Source organism: Saccostrea echinata, unplaced genomic scaffold (assembly GCF_033153115.1).
Source record: "Saccostrea echinata isolate AGI-Se365-2 ecotype Australia unplaced genomic scaffold, CSIRO_AGI_Sech_v1 ptg000056l, whole genome shotgun sequence".
Lineage (NCBI taxonomy): Eukaryota > Metazoa > Mollusca > Bivalvia > Ostreida > Ostreidae > Saccostrea > Saccostrea echinata.
Window position 1 is genome coordinate 3,356,167 of NW_026889805.1, and position 20,623 is coordinate 3,376,789.

The 20,623-nt window shown below is 33.9% G+C and overlaps 2 protein-coding genes across 2 annotated transcripts; both read right to left on the reverse strand.

The window, feature by feature from the left end:
- Window positions 1-9,574: 9,574 nt before the first annotated feature.
- Window positions 9,575-11,515, reverse strand: LOC133173527 (toll-like receptor 4). The gene has a single exon (XM_061308512.1). It carries the CDS (start codon window positions 11,513-11,515, stop codon window positions 9,575-9,577), a length of 1,941 nt encoding a protein of 646 aa, XP_061164496.1.
- An 8,072-nt stretch (window positions 11,516-19,587) lies between these two features.
- On the reverse strand, window positions 19,588-20,572 carry LOC133173205 (probable inactive tRNA-specific adenosine deaminase-like protein 3). Its single transcript, XM_061308160.1, has one exon. The coding sequence runs from the start codon at window positions 20,570-20,572 to the stop codon at window positions 19,589-19,591; it is 984 nt and encodes a 327-aa protein (XP_061164144.1). The 3' UTR covers window position 19,588.
- Window positions 20,573-20,623: the final 51 nt, after the last annotated feature.

Consider the following 20,623-nt stretch of genomic DNA (forward strand, 5'->3'; position numbering starts at 1 on the left):
TGACAAGGAGCACACGGCGGGTGTGACCGGTCGGCAGGAGATGCTCACTCCTCCATGGCACATGACCTCACCTCTGATATTTTGGAGGTCGTTTGCTCTGCTCCTATTTTGTATTGTTTAATGGACTTTTGAGCTTGAATACTGTTCGTTATCTCCATATATTTCATGTATGTTATAATAAGTCTCGATATAAGAAATTATATTAAGAAGAATTTAGCCTTACAATAATTTTTACTTATATTTATGATGTACTTGGTACAGAATTTTTTCAGAAAGGAAAAAAAATTGAAAATTTATCCCCCAAAATATTCAAGAAATATTAAAAGAATTCATCTTGTTGCACTTCGAAAAAGCAAGAAGAGAAAGAGAGAGATGGGGGGGGGGTCTGCATGAATATAATGTAGATATTGTTTATAAAAGCTGTGAATTATTGGTAAGATATACTATTCACTCTCCTATTACTTTGACCAAATTACCTTGATTGAAAACTAATCTGCTCACTAAAGTCTTTCCATCCGGTTGGCAAGGAGATGTGTTTGATTCTTAGTTGTTCCTTTCAATTATTTTTTCTCTCATATTGTATCTTTAGAATCACTATCATTTTCTACGCAAGACACCGTTGTCATTTAAATAATCATTCAGAAATTCACTCTAAATACCTCATCCTTTCTCTTCATAAAAATTTGGCAGTGTCTTGCTTTGTTTCTGTCATTTATCGTGTTTCACTGAGATAAAAACAAAAAGAAAGCTGTTTTTATTCATTACCTTCTTGATGAACAATCCCACCTGTTAATAAACGTGAGTTTCTCAAAGTTTTTTCGACCTTATTACCAGGAAAGTTTTTGTTAGTGTGACCAACGTCAAATCAGGTGACCTAGAAAGGTTGTATAACACTTTATGTCCGTCAAGATTCATGTGAAAGACTGTCGAGGCTGGAAAATTCCTGATTTCCCCAGATTCGGGTTTTATGTAACAGTAGTTTCATAAACTTTCTGACTTTTCCAGATTTATGTAACACGTTATTAAATTAAGGCTAATTTAACTTAAATTTGAACTCAATGCAGTTTTTTCCAACAAACATGACCCTACATTTGAAAAGAATATGACCTCACGTAAGTTACTGTAGTAAAACGCAGTGTTATTCAGCAAAAAATATAATCTTATCAGGAGAAAATTATTACAAATGTGACAATAGAAAATTTGTGATTCAGGAAAAAAAGTAGAGCATTATCGGAACCATTTTTTCGTTGACAAATGGTACAGAACTATTTTTAATGAGTGGAGGTATAGTATGTCCAACGGCATCGTCGTCACTTTTTACATATAACTCAAAATACAAATACATATAATATAATAATATATCTTGGTCTTCCATAAACGGAAAAAACTATAAACTTTCAAACGATCTTTAGCTCAAATGATTTGACACAACAGCAAATTCAGGGTGTATGAGCGTTTCTTGAAAGGGATTCATGACTTTCTGTTGCTTTACATCAGTGACGTAATTTTTTTTTAATGATACAAGTCAAATATGTTTTGCTTTTATCATACTTATGGTGGTAGCTCTCTTTATGAAAATTCATTTATAAATCATTTTCACTCAAAGTAAAGGACACATCCCTACTTTTTAAAGTTCATAGAATCAAAAGTCTTGGAGAAAAGATGATCAAGCTCACAAAAGCTCATAGAAACACTGCATTTTAAAAATTCTTGCAGCTAAAATGATAAACACTATTGTTCCTCAGAACGGGAATCTTTTGTTAAAGTTTTGTTTTTTCTGTCAGTTAAATAAAATTTCAAATTAGTTATATTAACGAAGTTCGTCTCTCACTAAACTCACGGTGTAGGTCAAAGGTCAGAGGTGAATCATTGTAAAAGGTGAAGATAACGAACCGTGGTCAGTTTCATAAATCCTATAAACAATACAAAACGTAAACTGGGTAAAACCACGGACCCCTAAAACAGGTAGGATCAGGTGCCTAGGAGAAGTAAGCATCCCCTGTCGACCGGTCTCTGCCGCCGTGGGCCCTCTGTCTTGATCAGGTAAACATAGTAATGCGTAGTCAAAATCATTATGAAAACAACAGTTGGTAGTAAATGTATCAGTCAAAATACGACCCAACGATAGACTTTTTTGTAAACAAGTTTAAAATAACGACCATAGAATTTGCAAAATGCTACTTTTAAACAAGATTGTAGAAAACCCTGTAAAATTAACTTATTTATTAGTAGCCTGCCTCGGTTTGAACATTGATTATACCCAAAGCATGCTCTTGCGTATCGAAGCACCTGGAAGACGTAAGCATCAAGTGCAAGTGATAGTGAAATAGGGGAATTTGTCGATAAATAAAGTTAAATTCGTCCTGTTTTTCATAAAGTTCAGCTATCAGTTTGCCATTAACGACAATAGGCAGTAAAAAATCCAAGTATGCAACAAATAAGACTCTGTGATGTCTTTTATTTCGAGTTCACTGGGATACATCAAGTCGACTTATACAGATATAAATGAAAATAATTATCGTCAATTGATAAAATGTCGATATATCTAAATGTCGAATTGAAGGCAAGAGTTTTTTTTCTCATGTAGAAGTTTTGAATAAATTATCTTCATAAGAATATAAAAACTAAATTAATTTATGAACGGATCCGTTCATATTCCTTTGTTTGTTGAATTTGTGCATCTTAGCGCATAATCTGGTGGAAGTGGTCATTGCTCTAATTATAGCGGGACAACGGTTCATAAAAACAAAATATCCATCAAATGAGGATGTTCTTGTTACTGTCGATAACCTTCCCAAGTTTGTAAACAGGTTCATAAATGAGGCTAATGTCCTTTGCTAGTGGTATTAATTATACATGTAATTATTAAGAAACTGAAACTGTCAACAAATTCCTTTAATTATGAAAGTAAATGTAAATTGTATAAGTAACACAAAATCCACGTTATCACTCAGGTCATTTATACGTGGTACAACTTGTGTAACATTTTTTCATAAGGGTGATTGGGAAAACGCGCAAAATGTTTTGGCATAAAATTGCTTATAAAGAACAGTTTTACAAGGGTTGTGTATGAGAACATATCTTTATGTTTATTTAGATAGTGGACTCTAAAAGTTTCCCAAATATTAATGAGAATATGTATCAAGCATTAATACTGTAGTACAACTATTGACGTATGTCCCTACTCGGCATATTTTTGGTTAAAAGTAATGATTTTCCATTTGAATTATTACGATAATATCTTATGTGATTAAAAAACCAAAAATACATATTTTGAAATGGTTACGTTTTAGACCCTAGATGTATACCCCCTTCTTTCATCACAATATCTCAATTGAAAAAAAAACAATTGGCTAATATATATCTTAACATGTGTATGTTTGTATTTCACAGGCCTTTTCTTCCTACAACTTCTAGAACATGTATACCCTCTAAAAATCAATCAATATGAACTTGAAAACTTTCAGTGAATATATTTCTTCAGAAAATAGCTAAATGACTTCATTTGTTTCTTTTGATACACAGTAAGAGTCTCTATGTTAAGGGAAAAAAAATTACAATGCTATTTTTATGAATTTAGTAATTATTGTAAATACTGTATGAACAGCAGATGTAAGTTGTACAATGTGCATGTGTTTGTTTGTTGTTTATGTTTATTATTGTTTAACGTCCCTCTCGAGAATTTTTCACTCATATGGAGACGCCAGTACCACTTGCCGGTGGAGAGCGGCAAATTTTGACCTATACTCTGCACTCAGGGCCATTGAGCAGTAAGGGATCTTTTTCGTTCCAGCGCCTACTGCGACACGGGACCTCGGTTTATACGGTCTCATCCGAAGGACCGGTCTCTACATCCCACAGTGGGATTCGAACCCGCGACGTAAGGATCAACTCCTTACTCCGCGACTCTAGAGCAGACGCTCTAACTACTGCGCCACGCGGGCAATGCATGTGTATGTACTTTAATGACAACATTTTGTAAAGTTGAAAATCAAAACCACTTTTAGACATGGAATTAAAATTACACTGCACTGCTACTAATGCAAAATCATTAAAAAGGTTTACATTAATTCTCTTTTTGATAATTATATATTTTCGATAAAGTACCATTATTGATGACGTCACTCGAATAGGGACCTACGTTTTAAAGTGCTTGTTAATAATAGTTACTTTTATTATCCGTATTCTAGAGGTGCACTTGCTCTATGTCTACTATTTTCATCTTAAGTACTTCCGTCCACGGTAGCTCAGTCGGTAGAGCGCTCGCTCCGTGATCGGGAGGTCGTGAGTTCGAATCTCGGCCGCGACTGACCTAAGTCGATAAAAAATGGGTAGCAACTGTTCCTTCGCCATGCGCTCGGCACTTTGAAGTGAAAGTTGCGGGTCCTTCGGATGAGACCTTAAAAACCGAGGCCCCGTGTAACAGCAGGAGTTGGCACGATAAAGATCCCTCACTGCTCAATGGCCGTAAGTATCGTGTAAAGGTCAAAATTTGAAGCCCTTCACCGGTATATGGTGACGTCTCTATATGAATGAAAAAGTCTCGAATGGGACGTAAAACAGCATACAATCAATCATCCTAAGTACTACATTGTGACACAGTACTCCTTACTCAAACAAAAGAACAAAGTTCACTTAGGGCCTTTTTGGGCCCTATGAATTTATGAAAAATCAAAACTGTTCAGTTGTAGTTGAAAATTCTCTTGGACCCTTGGTGACTCTATATCTTTTAAAAAGTAAGTATTTTTCTTGCTAGTCCATGTATTATGACGTCATTAATATTGTGTCATTATCCTGAAAATTTCTTTCAAAATGGCCAAAAAGCTGTTTTTCAATATTTTGCATAGACCCCAACCTCTGATCCAAAATGTTCCATTATATAATGAAAGAAGACTACAAGATTGTTTCATTTTTTGTATTAAGGGAGGGGGGCTCATATTTTAATTGTTTGCTGATGGAACTCAAATAAAACCATTTTCTTAAAAATTCAAGAACATCTCAATTTCACAGTCTTTTTTTCCAGTACCTGTACTCGCAGAGGAAACCTTTTTATAGTCTTTACTTTGTATTGATGTTTGAAAAGGGACATTGGGGTCAGTTAATTGGTATATGGATAGGGCTATTTACGGATAAAGTGAACCTAGCTCTTTCATCATAATTGTCATAAGAAAGAAAAACGAATGTAACTTTAAAACAATACTCGTGTCGCCCGCGTGGCGCAGTGGTTAGAGCGTCTGCTCTAGAGTCGCGGAGTAAGGAGTGGATCCTTACGTCGCGGGTTCGAATCCCACTGTGGGACGTGGAGACCGGTCCTTCGGATGAGACCGTATAAACCGAGGTCCTGTGTCGCAGTAGGTGCTGGCACGAAAAAGATCCCTCACTGCTCAATGGCCGTAAGTGCCGAGTATAGGACAAAATTTGCAGCTCTCCTTCGGCAAATGGTGGCCTCTCCATATGAGTGAAAAATTCTCGAGAGGGACGCTAAACAACATACAACATACAAACAAAGAACAATACTCGTTACTCAAATAAAATTACCGGTATATCAAATAATTGTTAATAGAAAGAAGAAAGAATAGAAAGAAGTACTTTTCCTCGGGAGTACAAATATGAAGGTTTTTCAATGAGGTATTTTAAATTGGATCAAATGATTTATTTTAGTAAACTCAGATGCAAATTTTGGCAAAACATTTTAAGGCAAAACTAGATACAGACATTAAACACTGTGAATTCGTGTCCATGACCCATTTCTTCTGTAAGATAGACATAAATCATTTATTTGAAATCTTCACCTTTTTCATTATTTGAAGAAAGAAGTCCTACTTAATTTATTAATATCAACCAAGAAAATGGCAGACATGCTCTCGTTGAATTAACCAATTAAAAAGATTTTTTTTAAAAATACGTATTCTGAGAATGGGCTTCATTTTTCTTCTCACGTGTCCAAAAATTGTTATATCTTGATCCAGAACTCTCAAATACACTTAATACTTAAAAGATTTTGTGTTGAGAAGAATAGGTATTAGATTGGACAAATTATCCAAATTCATTTTTATTTGCACAAACATATGACCTTGTCAGCAAATACAATTATCATTAAGTCATATGCTGACTGACGTTTTTCATACTAATAGTTAGGCCATTTTTACGCACCAAACAAAAATTATCTTATTTAAGTTGATTCTCTAGCATGTACCTTCTGTAAACATGACATAGAAACAATTTGTCACTTGTTCGTTGAATGCCTTCAATGAAAGAACGGTAGAGCATTGAAGAATGCAATTTTAGAATGATTAACTAGCAATGCATAATCTACCAATACTTTGTGCTTGTTTTATCTCTGCATTTAATTATAAAAGAGTCCAAAATTAAGAGTTAACACTTTGAAGACACTCAAAAAATGAAATTATAATATAGGTGTACTGCTGTTAAAAAAAATTATAGAATTTGAAAGGAAATACCTGGAAAAAATGAGGTCCTTGATGTTACGTTTATTCTTATTTGTAATAGGCTTATCCAATGTATACTTTCTTTTGGTACATTGTAAATTAATTACTTTTGAATTCTAACAATTCTTTTTATTGATTTCCATCTCATACTTTCTTTCATATGCATTTTTCACGTGTATACATAAAGATATGTCATAAAATATTAAAATCATGCAAATTTGCTTGATATATTGTATATAAACTGGTGTATGTCTATCAAGAGATGCATACAATTAAATGTAATTGTTTTTTTTTTAAAGAAGCAAATATTTAAAAATTGAAAGGAACTGGTGAGAAAATGTGATGTTTTGGGATTGATTTAATAGGGATTTATAAAGAAATCATCGAATATTCCGTCTGTTTTGAAGGATACACATATTCATAGAAATGCAGGTGCGAATCCAGGATTTTTTTCAGGGGGTGGGGGGGGGGGGGTGTCTACCCCATTCAAAGAATTTCCAACTCAGAAATCTCTTAACAAGCCAAATAAAAAAAAAACAAAAAAAAAACGTAAAATCCCCCAAAAGTGAAAAAAACTATTACATGGTGGTGGGGTCCACGTTTTCTAGGGGGATCATTTTTTTTTTTATTTCCTTCAGTATTACTATATATTTTTAATAACTCCTCAAACACTCCCCGTCTAGATCCTCGCATGGAAATACATGATTTATACCTTTTCTCGTTCTGTTTCATGCTTTCAAAATAAGATGTACTTGCAATTATTAAGTGTACATTCCAAAAAAAAAATAGATTTTAGGTTCAATAGGAATTTTTATTTAGTAAACATATTAAATGCATACATATCATTATGCTCAAAGGAATGGTTAAGATGTAATACAGGATTTTCACCAAATGACGCACTAATAAGCAGTACAAATAAAGGACTCTCGCTAGATTTGCAGTAGAAGTCGCCAAATGGAATCATTTATAAGCATTGAAAAAATAGATTCGTAGACAAAAATAGTCACCAAATGGAATCATTCATGAGCATTGAAAAAATAGATTCGTAGACAAAAATAGTCACCAAATGGAATCATTCATGAGTATTCAAAAATTGATATGTAGACATAATTGTCATCAAATGGTATCATTCATGAGCAATGACAACAGTGTCTTTGTTTGTAAGGCTCGTTATTTGAACTGTATTTTAGAGGAACTAAGATTTAATTCTGCAAGTGGTAATCCGACTTATACCCATAGCTCCCTTTCTATGGAAGAAATTCTTCAGAACCATATGTCAGTTTTAAATATTTTAATATTCCTTACAATCAAAATGAATTTGAATTACCATACCTATACTGGATTCCGAAACTCTATAAAAATTCTTACAAACAAAGATACATAGCAGAGTCCAGTAAATGTTCTACCAAGCCTCTTTCTTTACTCCTCACTAAAATATTTACAACCGTGAAGGAGAAACTTCAGGAGTACTGTACAAAAGTACATTCGAGAAGTGGTGTAAATCAGATGTGGATACTTAAACACTCCAAGGAACTTTTAGAAAATCTAAAATCGCAAAATTTTAACATAATCAATAACATCAAAACGTGTGACTTTTCAATACTTTATACAACCTTTCCCCACGAAAAATTAAAGTCCAGGCTTTTTGACATCATAGACAGCTGCTTTTTTCAATAAAAATGAAACTCGTAAATGTCTTACCTTGTCATTGGTCATTTACCAAATTATTTTGTTAAAAAGCATTCTAATTGTACACACAAGTAATCTCGGGTTGATATTAAAAAAGATACTTGAGTTTCTGATTGACAACATCTATATTGTTTTTGGAGATCAGGTCTTTCAACAATCTGCCGTAACTCCCATTGGTACCAATTGCGACCCCTTGTTAGCAGACCTATTTTTGTATTCATATGAAGCAGAATTTATTCAAAAACTTCTACATCAAAAGAAGAAAACACTTGCTGTGGCCTACAAGTCGACATTTAGATATATCGACGACGTATCATCAAGTAACAATAGTTACTTCCAATCATATGTCGACTCGATATATCCCAGCGAGCTTGAAATAAAAGATACCACAGAGTCTGATACATCTGTTTCATGTTTGGATATTTTACTAGAAAAAGACTTTAATGGTAACTTAACAACAAAGCTTTATGATAAATATGATGACTTCAATTTTTCAATCGTCAACTTCTCTTACTTGTGTAGTAATATACCCTTATCCCCTGCATATGGGGTTTTTGTCTCCCAGTTGATTCGATAGACAAAAATAGTCATTAAATGGGATCATTTATGAGCATTGAAAAAATATATTCGTAGAGAAAAATAGTCATTAAATGGGATCATTTATGAGCATTGAAAAAAATATATTTCTAGAAAAAATTAGTCATCAAATTGGATCATTCATGATCATGATAAAATAGATTCGTAGAAATTCGTCTCTCTCTCTCTCTCTCTCTCTCTCTCTCTCTCTCTCTCTCTCTATACATATGTATCACTGACGTCATTTGCTTGAATAAAAACACTGTTTATCGAGTTTTAGTTCCATAGTCCTACGCAGTTAGAGTGATCTGATCTCTGATGCAAGATAGAATAAACGGAAATCCACTGCAAATGACACAATTTGAAATAAATTAAAGTATTATTAATATTATATTAAACCAAAAATAAAGTAATTGAATACATCATTTCCATGTATTTTCCCAACGCAGTAAACAAAATTGATTTCTGATCGCAAATACTTCATTGTCGAACATTTTTCTTGGAAAAATATGGCAGATACATAAAACTAAAAATTAACTAGATATACTCCATTTGTACACCTTTATATGATGTCCAAAGAATCATTTTCATTAGTGTTTAGAACTTTCTTAATAAAATATAATAAGTATTTATATATCTCTCATAGTTTAAATTTCAGTTTTCTATTTAATTTGTTATTTTTTGCAAATGGTTTCAAGAAAGTGTTGAGTACAATTTGGATGTTTATTCGAACATAAATCTAAAATGTCATTTCAAGACAGACCAAGCTGACTTTTTTGTGATGTCTTTATTAATTTTGTACAGGTATTTTCCACTGATGGACTAAATATTTTGCTTAAAGGCTCATTAATCAATTCTGTTCACGGTTTAACAGGTCTTTGTAAATGGGTCGAATTATCCGCTTGAAGCATATTGTTTTGAAAGATATTTTCCATATTCTTGTCAGTTTGTTCGCATAAAGGATTTTCATACGCCACAAAATGTTTCTTGCCTCCATCTTTTCTCCTTTTCTGTTTGTACGACAGGGAATATACCAACCTGTCAAGAAAGATGGCATCGTCTCTATGAATATATGTAAATGTCTTTAAACATGTTTTTAAAACTTTAGGCATTTCTTCCTCTGCTATGTCCTCAAACAAAATCACTAATAAATGACGTTTCTTTTCACTTAAGCTCTGTCGAAGAGCTTCTTCAAATTCATAGAGGCAGTAACTACTGTCCAGAAAGTGCCTTGACACAATGACTATGGTGTGTCTGCTGCTTTCAATGCTGTCTATGATGTTTTCTGTTATGGTTTTACCCGCCATGAAATCTCTGTGATGTAAACAAAATTTGAAACATTTCAACTTTTCAATGGAATCGTCTTCAAAGACGCTTCTGACCCATTCATGATCTTCGTTGCTGTAGGACACGAAAGCATCGAATTTTTTGTCTTCAATCGTTTCATCTTGCTGACAGGGTAGTACGACATTAAATCTTGTATACAATAAAATACGAATTTCCTGTCTAAATCTCACCATAACAACAATAATCACAAGCAGAAGAACAGAGATTACAGTGAGAGGAATCACTGCCTCTATAAGAATGGATCGGGTTAATTTTCTGTGGAAACTACACATTAGTTGACTTTCTTGTAGGTCCTTTAGAGCCGTTCCATTTAGGCGTGCTGGATAAAGGCATGTCATCTCTCTTATGTATTCATATCTTTGATATTCTGGTTTTGTCCACTTTTCTTTTTCCTGGACAAAAACAATTAATTCCTTCATGTCCTGAGAACACACACAGTTCAGAGGATTGTGGCTGAAATTAACGAACATTCCTTCCTCCTGAATCAACTTCTCTAAGACATCTACCTGTAACTCCGTTATGTTGTTATGGGTAAAGTTGACCACCAATACCTTTCCGGTCGGTTGTTTAGTAAGTGAATCGATATCTATGTCAAGTTTCTGTATATTGCAGTGGGACAGGTCCATTAATTTTAGCTTGGGAAAGTACTTATCTATATCATCAAATAGTTCCGAAACAGAGCTCATATCTGTGAATGAAAAATTCAATGTCTGAAGAACAGGGTAACGTGATGTCTCTTTTTTAGTGTTGATGTAAAATTTTCCGGGTGTTGTATTTATGCTATAATCAAGAGTTTGCATCTTTGAGTAGTTACAGATATGTTGAATTTTAAAGGTGTCATAGTGCATCTTCTGGGCTCCGCGGAGTACAGGCTCGTCACTGATATTGTACATTTTCTTTTCTCGTCCAACCATATCGTTGTACCTTTTCGCAGAATCGCCAAAATTGTAAGTTCGATTGCTCAGAATTCTTGTGACAACACTTTCATCATTTCCACAGTGGCAGTCGTGAGTGATGTTTGCTATAATCCCACCCAAATACATCATCTCAAAAATATCGGCCATGATCACGACATCAGTTAAAGCAATATACTCCATTTCATCCGGAAATGGGATTATCACGTGATTTATACAGTCGCTGTAATAATCCTCTATAACACATTTATCTACCCTAATTTCTATCAGATTCTTTGCCTTGGCTGGGCTGATCAGTGAAATATTAGCTCCATTTAGACATTCCACATCAAATCTATATTTCATTTCTCGAGATTTAATGTAGTTCCTAAGCTCGCCAAAATTCCAGCGTCCTGAATTGTTTCTGTCAATAAGACACACAAACTGTAAGGTCGTAAAGGAACTTCCGCCATTCTTCTCGGTACAAAAGTCATCCCAACCCGGCGGAAGCGGAGGGGTTGAGTTATTTGTAAACGTTTGGTTCAATTTCCTGGCAGTCATTTCATTTGGACTTAATTTCTGGGACGTTTCAGTTGGATTTGTTTGAGATATAGTAAAAAACAGTAGACTTAATAATATCCATCTTCCAAAGAAACAACACAAAAGGTACATCTCCATTCAGTTATACAAGCAGGTCCTCTTACTTAGTTATTTAAAGAATTAATAAACAGGTAAATGTTTCGAAATGTCTTCTTCAAGTTAATTATTTTCAAGACTTCATTTTTTTCGTCAGCGACATTTGATGCATGCATTCTGCCAGACGGTCGTTGTACAATCTGCCTACGGACAAAATTAGAAAAGAGCTGGCGTTATAATTAAATATTTTAATGAAGTGACGTAAGTCAACCCCCAACCTGAGATGCCTACTGTAACTGTTATTTCAGATCTTGCTTTAATCTAACTTTGTGTGGTAGCTCATATATTAACCATTTATACAGAAAAGCAATGAAATTCACAATCAAATTTACTTATGCTTGTCCTGTGATGATTTTAGAATCATGGCCTTCAATTTTATAAATAAAAGTTAATTGAAATTAAAATTTTAATTTGGTATGGGCGGACCCCCAATTATATCATACAGTAGACATTCCGAGAATTATCTGTCAGTATATCATAATTTTCAAAGTATTTTAATTATTGAAAAGTGAAAGCATTATGGTCATATTTTACATTCGTCAATCAAACTTAATTGCACAGGTATTCACGTGTGTTCAAGATTGACCAAACATTTAGTTTATGCATTTATTTTCATTATTGGAAAAAAAATACGTTAAAGGCATTTTAGTGTTTTGCATTATAATCCGAAATCGATCAAGTGCAGCGATTGTCAAGAATATCGCATTCAGTGAATGTGACATTGTGAATAATTTGTTAGAATTAAACAACCATATCTCAAAATCAGGAAGAGGGTTTTTAAACAGAAAATATCCTTAACTATATAGACAAGCTATCTTGATGCATATGTACAGAGGTTGGGGAAAAAAAGGTAAATGTATTGTAGAAGCCAAATTTCGCTCCTCTTTTGACGTAATAATCAATCCAGAGGCATAACCACTCAAAACTAACATTGATTTTGATACATAGCATAAGTAAAAGCTTAAGGAGAGTGATATGTTACCTCAATTTTCCGAATTTCCCAAGTTTTGATGAATTTTCATCAAATTCTATTTACTGCTCTGGAGAACAAGGAATCACAGACGAAATATATATGATACTAGTACATATAAGATCAAAAGACTAGCGTGTGGTCTATGTTTAGTAAAGCAAGCTATATTTGAAAATTGACAAAATATCAATAAAAATCATGGAACTTTGAAAATTTCGTCTGTGATCTTCCTGTAACTTTTATTTGTCAATTAAGATCAATTCTGATTTTAAACAGGCCTAATCAAAGTTATTTACGAGCTATTGCATTGCTCCGAGTGTCCACCAAAAAGGAGGCCAGAAAGGGACTTCAGCGTACCTTGTTCTTTTATTACGCATCATGTTTCAAAATTTCCCTTTTTGTCTCGATTCTTATCTATTTTTTTCATTTAATTTTGTACTTTGATAAAGAATTTTGTCCATTTCACAAAATCATGTTCAAAATGAATACTACGGTGAAAATTAGTTGGTACGTTTGATTTTTTAAACTAACATTGAAATGTTGAGTAAGCTGTCATTTCCACATAACTCATCGAAACACACCTGAATTCCCCACACATCGTCATCTGACTTCAGGTAATTAAGAAGTTCAGATGTCAAACTTAAATAATCTTCCATTGTCAAAAAAAGTAAAGGCCTAGAAGTCATTAGTTACACGTCAAGGGACTGGAGGATAAGAATTTATGATGTATTTGTAAACCCCAAGGGATATTTACATCATCTGAATTCTTAACCAACTGTTTGGATTTTTATCAGAAATGCAAAATAAAGCAGCTTACTATTAAACGTAAGTGTTATAGGTAAAATTCAATAAGGGATTTTCACTTTTAAACAAAACCTAAAATTCAAATTCGTATGTTCGTCTGAAGCTGACAAGTCCTATACAGAATTAATACAAGGGAATTTGTTACGTTTCTAGAGGCGCCCCTAAAGTTGAATTTGTTAGGTTATATATATATATATATATATATATATATATATATATATATATATATATATATATATATATATATATATATATATATATATATATATATATATATATATATATATATATATATATATATATATATATATATATATATATATATATTTTCTCTTTTCTTAACTTTTCTTATCAAATCGCTTTCCCTTTAATCATACGCTGTATTGTCATGACAAAGTCGGTGTTTAAGATCAGAATTAAGGCTATGAGGTGAAATCTGAGTGCAAAACTCGCGAAAGTCATTGTACATAGTACAATCATTTCCCAAAATGTGCCCGAAATTTAATCATTACGTTTCAAAACAATCCTTGTCTTATGTATGTAAATTTTGTCCGTACCTGCTAATTAATTTCGTTTTCTGCGAGAAGACTATTGTATTGTAGTGACATGTGTAGACCTTCCCCTTAAATAATTTCGACATTTTTTTGCAGTCAATTAGTCATAAAAAGAGTAACTATTGTTTTTTGTGCATGTAATCCATTACCGTCATTAAAAAGTAAATAGCATTGTTTCTTTTGGAAGGTGGTCAAATTTCAATTGAATGATAGACTTTGTACATTAAATACATGTATGTTGATTGATTGATTGTATGTTATTTTACGTCCCGTTCGAGAATTTTTCACTCATAGAGACGTCACCATATACCGTTGAAGGGCCTTTACTCGGCACTCAAGACCATTGAGCATTGAGGGTTCTTTATCGTGCCAACGCCCACCGTGACACGGGGCCTCCGGTTTTTAAGGTCTCATCCGAAGGACCCGCAACTTTCACTTCAAAGCGCCGAGCGCTTGGCGAAGGAACAGTTGCTACCTATTTTTTATCGACTTAGGTCAGTCGAGGCCGTGATTCGAACACACGACCTTCCGCGATTATACGTATACATGTATGTAATTATAGACGAATTCCATTTCATTTTAACAACTAAATTGTCATCTTTGCTAGCCAAGGATTTCTGATCCGCTACTCTCCTCACAAACCCTTGGCCTACGGTGCTGAAAAAAAATTGTGATTTTTTTTTTCTCGAAATGTGATTGGAATTGATTGAATCAGCAATTTGCTTTTTGACTACGTTCGGGATATATCTTGACTCTGTAGTCTCGGGAACGAAAAGCACAAGTAAACAATTCTATAAATAGCTATGGTGTCATCCAATCTTAAGTTTATATCATCAGGATTCTATATAGCAGATGAAGATTTGCACGCTAAATAACAAATTTATAAAGCATTGCTCGATACCTTCTTGTTAATTATTCTCCAAAAACTTATTTTTTGAATTCGGTTTTTATTTCTGTCGATGACGCAATCGTGCGTATATGGTAAGATTCGAGATCACGTGACATAAACAAACCCGACTTTTGACAGCACCATAGGCCAAGGGTTTGTGAAAAGAGTCCCTTGTCTAGCGAAGATGCTAATTTGTATGACAAACGAGATGACTTCAGCTTTTTGTAGTAATATTCCGCTATCACCTTCATATGGAGTTTACGATTCCCAACTTAATCGATACTCAAGAGCATGCTCTGAGTAGGACCAATTTTTAAACCGTGGCAGGCTTCTGACAGATAAGTTGATGTCACAGGGATTTTAACAACCTCGTTTAAATAAAGCATTTTGTAATTCTATGGTCGTTATAATGACCTTGTTAGCAAACATAACATATCATTGGGTTGGCTGACGTATTTCATACCAATTGTTAGGTCTTTGTTTTTATACTAAATTTGACTACGGAATGTTCCGTCAACCTGATCAACACATAGGACTCGAGGCGGGTGTGACCGTCAAACAGGGGATGCTTACTCCTCCTAGGCACCTGATCCTACCTCTGGAGTTTCTGGGTGTCCGTGTTTTTATGCCATTTTCACAGATTTGTATTTCTTGTAGATTATTTTGGGAGCGATCACCGTTTGTGATCTTCACCTCTTTTCATTGCTATTATATTATGTACATATGTATACCTCTCTCTTTTGTGTGTATCATATATACGTGTATTTTTCTTTTCACTATTGAGCTCAATGACGATTTGTTATATATATTGTACTTCCTGTACAACTGATTGTTAATGTGAGTGTAATAAATGAACTTAATGATTTATCTTACAAATTAAAACTTTTAACGTATGTTATTAATTTTATCGTAAGATGTGTGTGTTATGAGCATAACTTCAATTCTTCAAAGTTCGCAAAGCAGAATATGTTTTCTAAACCCACCTAATATTAAGAGCAACTGAAAATACTTTTTAAATGACCATTTATTGTTCTTTGATATATACAGTGTACTGCAGCAGTTTTCAACAGTTGCCTAATTCTCATTAGAAGTAAAGAAAATCAGGCAACCTGTAAATTTATCTCGATGCGGCCATTGCCAACAGTAACCATCCCTTTTTTTTCTCTCGTTATCACAAAACATAAGAAATATTAGCTAGTACTTGGCTTCGTTTAAGGTCGTAGCAGCTAACCTAGCAGCTAGGTGGTAGATATTCAGCTCTCCAGAACGAGCTGCTCCCCTAGTCGCTAGGTGCTAGATTTTGGATTCAAGTATCAAAGTTATAATTATAACAATGTGAGCTGAATTTAAGCTAAAATGTATACTGTAAATATTACTAAATAACCGTTTAATTAACTAAACTAGTACTGGAGAAAACAACCCCAATTTCCGTTAATTGGTAACTTATGAGATCCGAGGGTAACTCGGGAGGCCATCTTGGATTTGGTACCTAGCATAAACTTTATGCTAGCTTTCCCTACGTAGCGGCTAGGCTAACATATCGTTCAAGATCGTAGCTTTACGTATAGGCTACGTAGCGGCTAAAATCTTGAAAACAGTTGTTGACTCCATCATAACGGGTTCCTTTCATACGCTTCATTAAGTACTTTTACATGACATTTTAAATTAAGTTAACGGGCACATTCAACATTTTTAAAAATAAAAATGATTATTTGTCAAACGTGGACTACGGAAATGGCAGGCCTAGGCTCGGAACGGGTAAAAATAACTTCAATCGAAAAATTATCAATAAATCCTCCCTCAGATTAAAGTACATTAATTTTCATTTCAAAAATAAAATATTTCTGTGTATCATCTAGCAGAAAATGAGTTGAACTGTGTCTTGTTTTTCCGCTTCTGTACATAAAAGGTTGTGAGAGGATTTTTACTGTTTAATGTATTCTGAGGCATCCTTCACTACTGTAATAAACAGACCAAGTATCGTACAACATTTTTGTGGGATTTAAAAAATATAAAGGGAAACTTTATTCCATGAAAATAAAAGTCGTGTAAAGTCATGTTTAGAAACTAGAGAATTCTAACACCCCTCTTTTTGAAAATAAAAAAAAAAGTTTTAAGGAAGTAATAATTTGTGGTGAGCTATTTTTGGTTAAAATGGATGGATAAAGGGGGATTATGATATTCTCGTTCAACTATGAGATATTTCTTGTCTAGTCTCTTGAATTGTTTGGTTCTTTTGTTGTTCTTATTTATTTATTTATTTATTTGAGACTTGGATCGCAAATTTTGTAAAATAATCTTGATGACGTCTTATTACATCTTTCATCAAAAATCAAGTTCAAAGATGAGCTTTTTCAGACAATAGCCCCAGAAGGTTTTTGTGAGGAAAGTTTTCCTACGGAAAGCATATAATTTAAAAACCAATTTGTAGTTTCTGAAATAATGCACTCTTTCTTGTCAACTATTCTCATTATCTGAATTGATAAGCCTATTCTTGTGCAGTAGAGGTCCATAGGTCAAAATGTTAACCTAATTCATCTTGTACTCATGGTGGCATATATCTGTCCCCTACTTGTCAGATACTTACGTCGACTTGTCAGATCTTTTTGTTAACTTGTCACTTATTCACGTGTTTAAAAATTCAACATCAAAATGTGTCAATGCCCAGTTTAGGCCATCAGTTGACAACATATTTTTCTGACAAGTTGACATAAGTATCTGACAAGTCAACATAAAGATCTGAAAAGTTGATATATTATCTGACAAGTCAACAATTTTCTGACAAGTTGACATAATATTCTACAAGTCATCATCATTATCTGACAAGTCGACATAACATCTGACAAGCCAACATGTCAGAAAATTATGTCGACTTGTCAGATAATGATGTCGACTTGTCAGAAAAATATATTAACTTGTCAGAAAATTATGTGGACTTGTGTGATATTATGATGACAAGTAGATGTCAGTCAGTGGCTTTAACACACTGTAATAACAAAATTATGGTGGCATATTTCTGCCCTCTACTTGTCAGGTGATTATGTTGACTTGTCAGTTCTTTTTGTTGCCTTGTCAGATAATTATGTCGACTTGTCAGATCTTTTTGTTAACTTGTCTCTTTATTCATGTGTTTAAAAATTCAACATGAAAATGTGTCTTTGTCCATTTAAGGCCACCAGTTGACGAATACTTTTCTGACAAGTCAACATAAGTATCTGACAAGTCAAAATAAAGATCTGACAAGTCAACATAAAGATCTGAAATCTGACAAGTCAACATAAAGATCTGAAAAGTTGAAATGTTATCTGTGAGGATGATCTGACAAGTCAACAAAATTTTCTGACAAGTTGACATAATTTTCTACAAATCAACATCATTATCTGACAAGTCAACATAACATCTGAAAAGCAGACTTGTCAGAAAATTATGCTGACTTGTGTGATATTATGATGACAAGTAGATGTCAGTTAGTGGCTTTAACATGCTGTAATAACAAGATACCGAGTTTCTGGTCGTGTTGATTTTTATCTGACAAGTTGACATAATTATCTGACAAGTTGATATAATATCTGACAAGTCAACATAAACATTGACAATCGACAGAAACATCTGATAAGTGGTGGCAGAAATATGCCACCATACAAAATACCGAGTTCCTGGTCGTGATGATTTTTTATCTGACAACTCGACATAATTATCTGACAAGTTGACATAAATATCTGGCAAGTCAACATAATCATCTGACTAGTTGATATAAACATCTGACAAGTGGTGGCAAAAATATGCCACCATATGTACTCCTGAGAAATGAAAATACTGGATTTGCACTCCATTACATTGCCTAAACATGTAAATCTGTCTTTATTTCTCTCTCTCTGAAAAGAGTTGTCTGCCCCTTATTGTTATCCTGAAGATCATCAGATTCCATGGGTTTTACACAAGCCATTCTCAAAATGGGCAGTGGTGGATACAAAACTTGTAGCTTGCATCAGTATGGAAAATGGATTAGACTAAACTAAAATAAACATTTTATGGTCATTAGATAGACATCTTTTAGCTTTCTCATTCTGGAAAATATTTCAATTACAGAATAATCTAAAAAATACTCTCATGTAATCATCAAACATTGATTCCCTAAAATGATTCTATCTTGGCACTGGCAAACAAGTCTTGAATTCATACTAAATAAAGTTGCTTGCATATTATTAAGTATTTAACAACAAAAATTACTGCACTGTTACTGGCATTCAAAGGAGTATTCTTTTAAGAAAAAAATGGTACATTCTGACTAGGGTTGTCCCTAAGAATTGAAATAGTAAGGGACATTAAAAAAGTAGAAGGGTATCATTCCCTTACAGGGGGTTGAGGGGGAATCCCAGAATAAATGGGGGATTACATCACTATAGGCAGGGAAACTCCCTGGCCTCCGTGTCTTAGGGACAACCCTGCATTCCCATACAGAACTTTCAATCCCTATTATGGCTGAACCATGGCTCTGAAGGACAGATATGAACCATGCCTTGAATCTTTTATGTAGGAACTCTTATATGTGCATACAACAGTATTAATCTGACTGAAAAATAAAGTTACCAACGCGATAAAAAATTTGGTTTCAAAAAAATTGCCATTAACAACTTGCAAAGTCTTTTCTTTAATATAAATATGATATGATTTCATAGATCTAAGATTAAAAAAACCCACAAATTGATTCAAATGGCTATCTATTTTAAAGGTAAATGACATTTATAAACTTCAAAGTTATGGTTTAAATCTTTTTCAGTGTGAATCTGAAATCTTGAACCAAGTCCTCCATCCTCATGAGAGTGAATATAAAACACCCTTCCAATTCTAGAATGCACTAATGCCATTGCACACATAACACATGGTTCAGTGGTTGTGTAAAGGTCAAAGCCAGTACACAAATACTGCATGTCACTCTTGGCCTGCACATTATGCACCTCACTGATTTTTCCTAATGAATTTTCTGACATTTCTCTGCTATCATCCTGCTGTTTTGTTGTAGAGAACTGGTCATCTGAACTGCTTTCTGTGTCAATATCTTTTTCAATATTCCACATTCCTCCACCTTGGTTGTGAGCAATTTTGTCAATACACAACATAACATCATGATGCAAAGGGTGACCTATATGTCTTCTATCACAAGTCTTTGCAAGAACTCTGTCATCTGTGGGATTAACTATCAGTGAAGCACTCAGTGACCTCCCATTTTCCTTGTGTTGAATCACCTCCTGTATGTGTTTTCCCATTTTATTTAGTTCATCTGATGTAAAATAGGACAAGTTTAAAAGTTTTGTCACTTTTTTATCCTCATGAAATGATACTGGCCAGTAGAGTTTTGACTCTTCGTATTGCTTTCTTGTCAGTGGTTTCAGTCTAGGAACTTTGATCAGAAATGGTTTTCCTAAGCAGCTGTATTTTCCTTCTGATAAAACTTTTTCTACATTCGAGTTTGCTCTGTCATGGCAAACAATCACCTGTAGAGGACCATCTTTGCCATTACAAGACCTAACTCTTTTCAGATGTTGCAGGTTCTCCAGTGGAAAATCTTCACATAAGGCCTTAACAACTGATACTGTTTCTCTTTTGTTTTGAATCACAGATGCGTAAATATCAGTTAATTCTACATCCTTTGTATAACGGCTGTCTAAAATGGCTATAGGATGAAAATATGAAACTGTCATCATCAGTCATGCTACCTTGACTGTTAAAATCAACACAGGATATGGAAAGCCGAA

Excerpts from the sequence above, each read along its gene's own strand:
- LOC133173527 (XM_061308512.1), bottom strand. The coding sequence starts at position 11,515 with ATGACTGCCAGGAAATTGAACCAAACGTTTACAAATAACTCAACCCCT.
- LOC133173205 (XM_061308160.1), bottom strand. The coding sequence starts at position 20,572 with ATGATGACAGTTTCATATTTTCATCCTATAGCCATTTTAGACAGCCGT.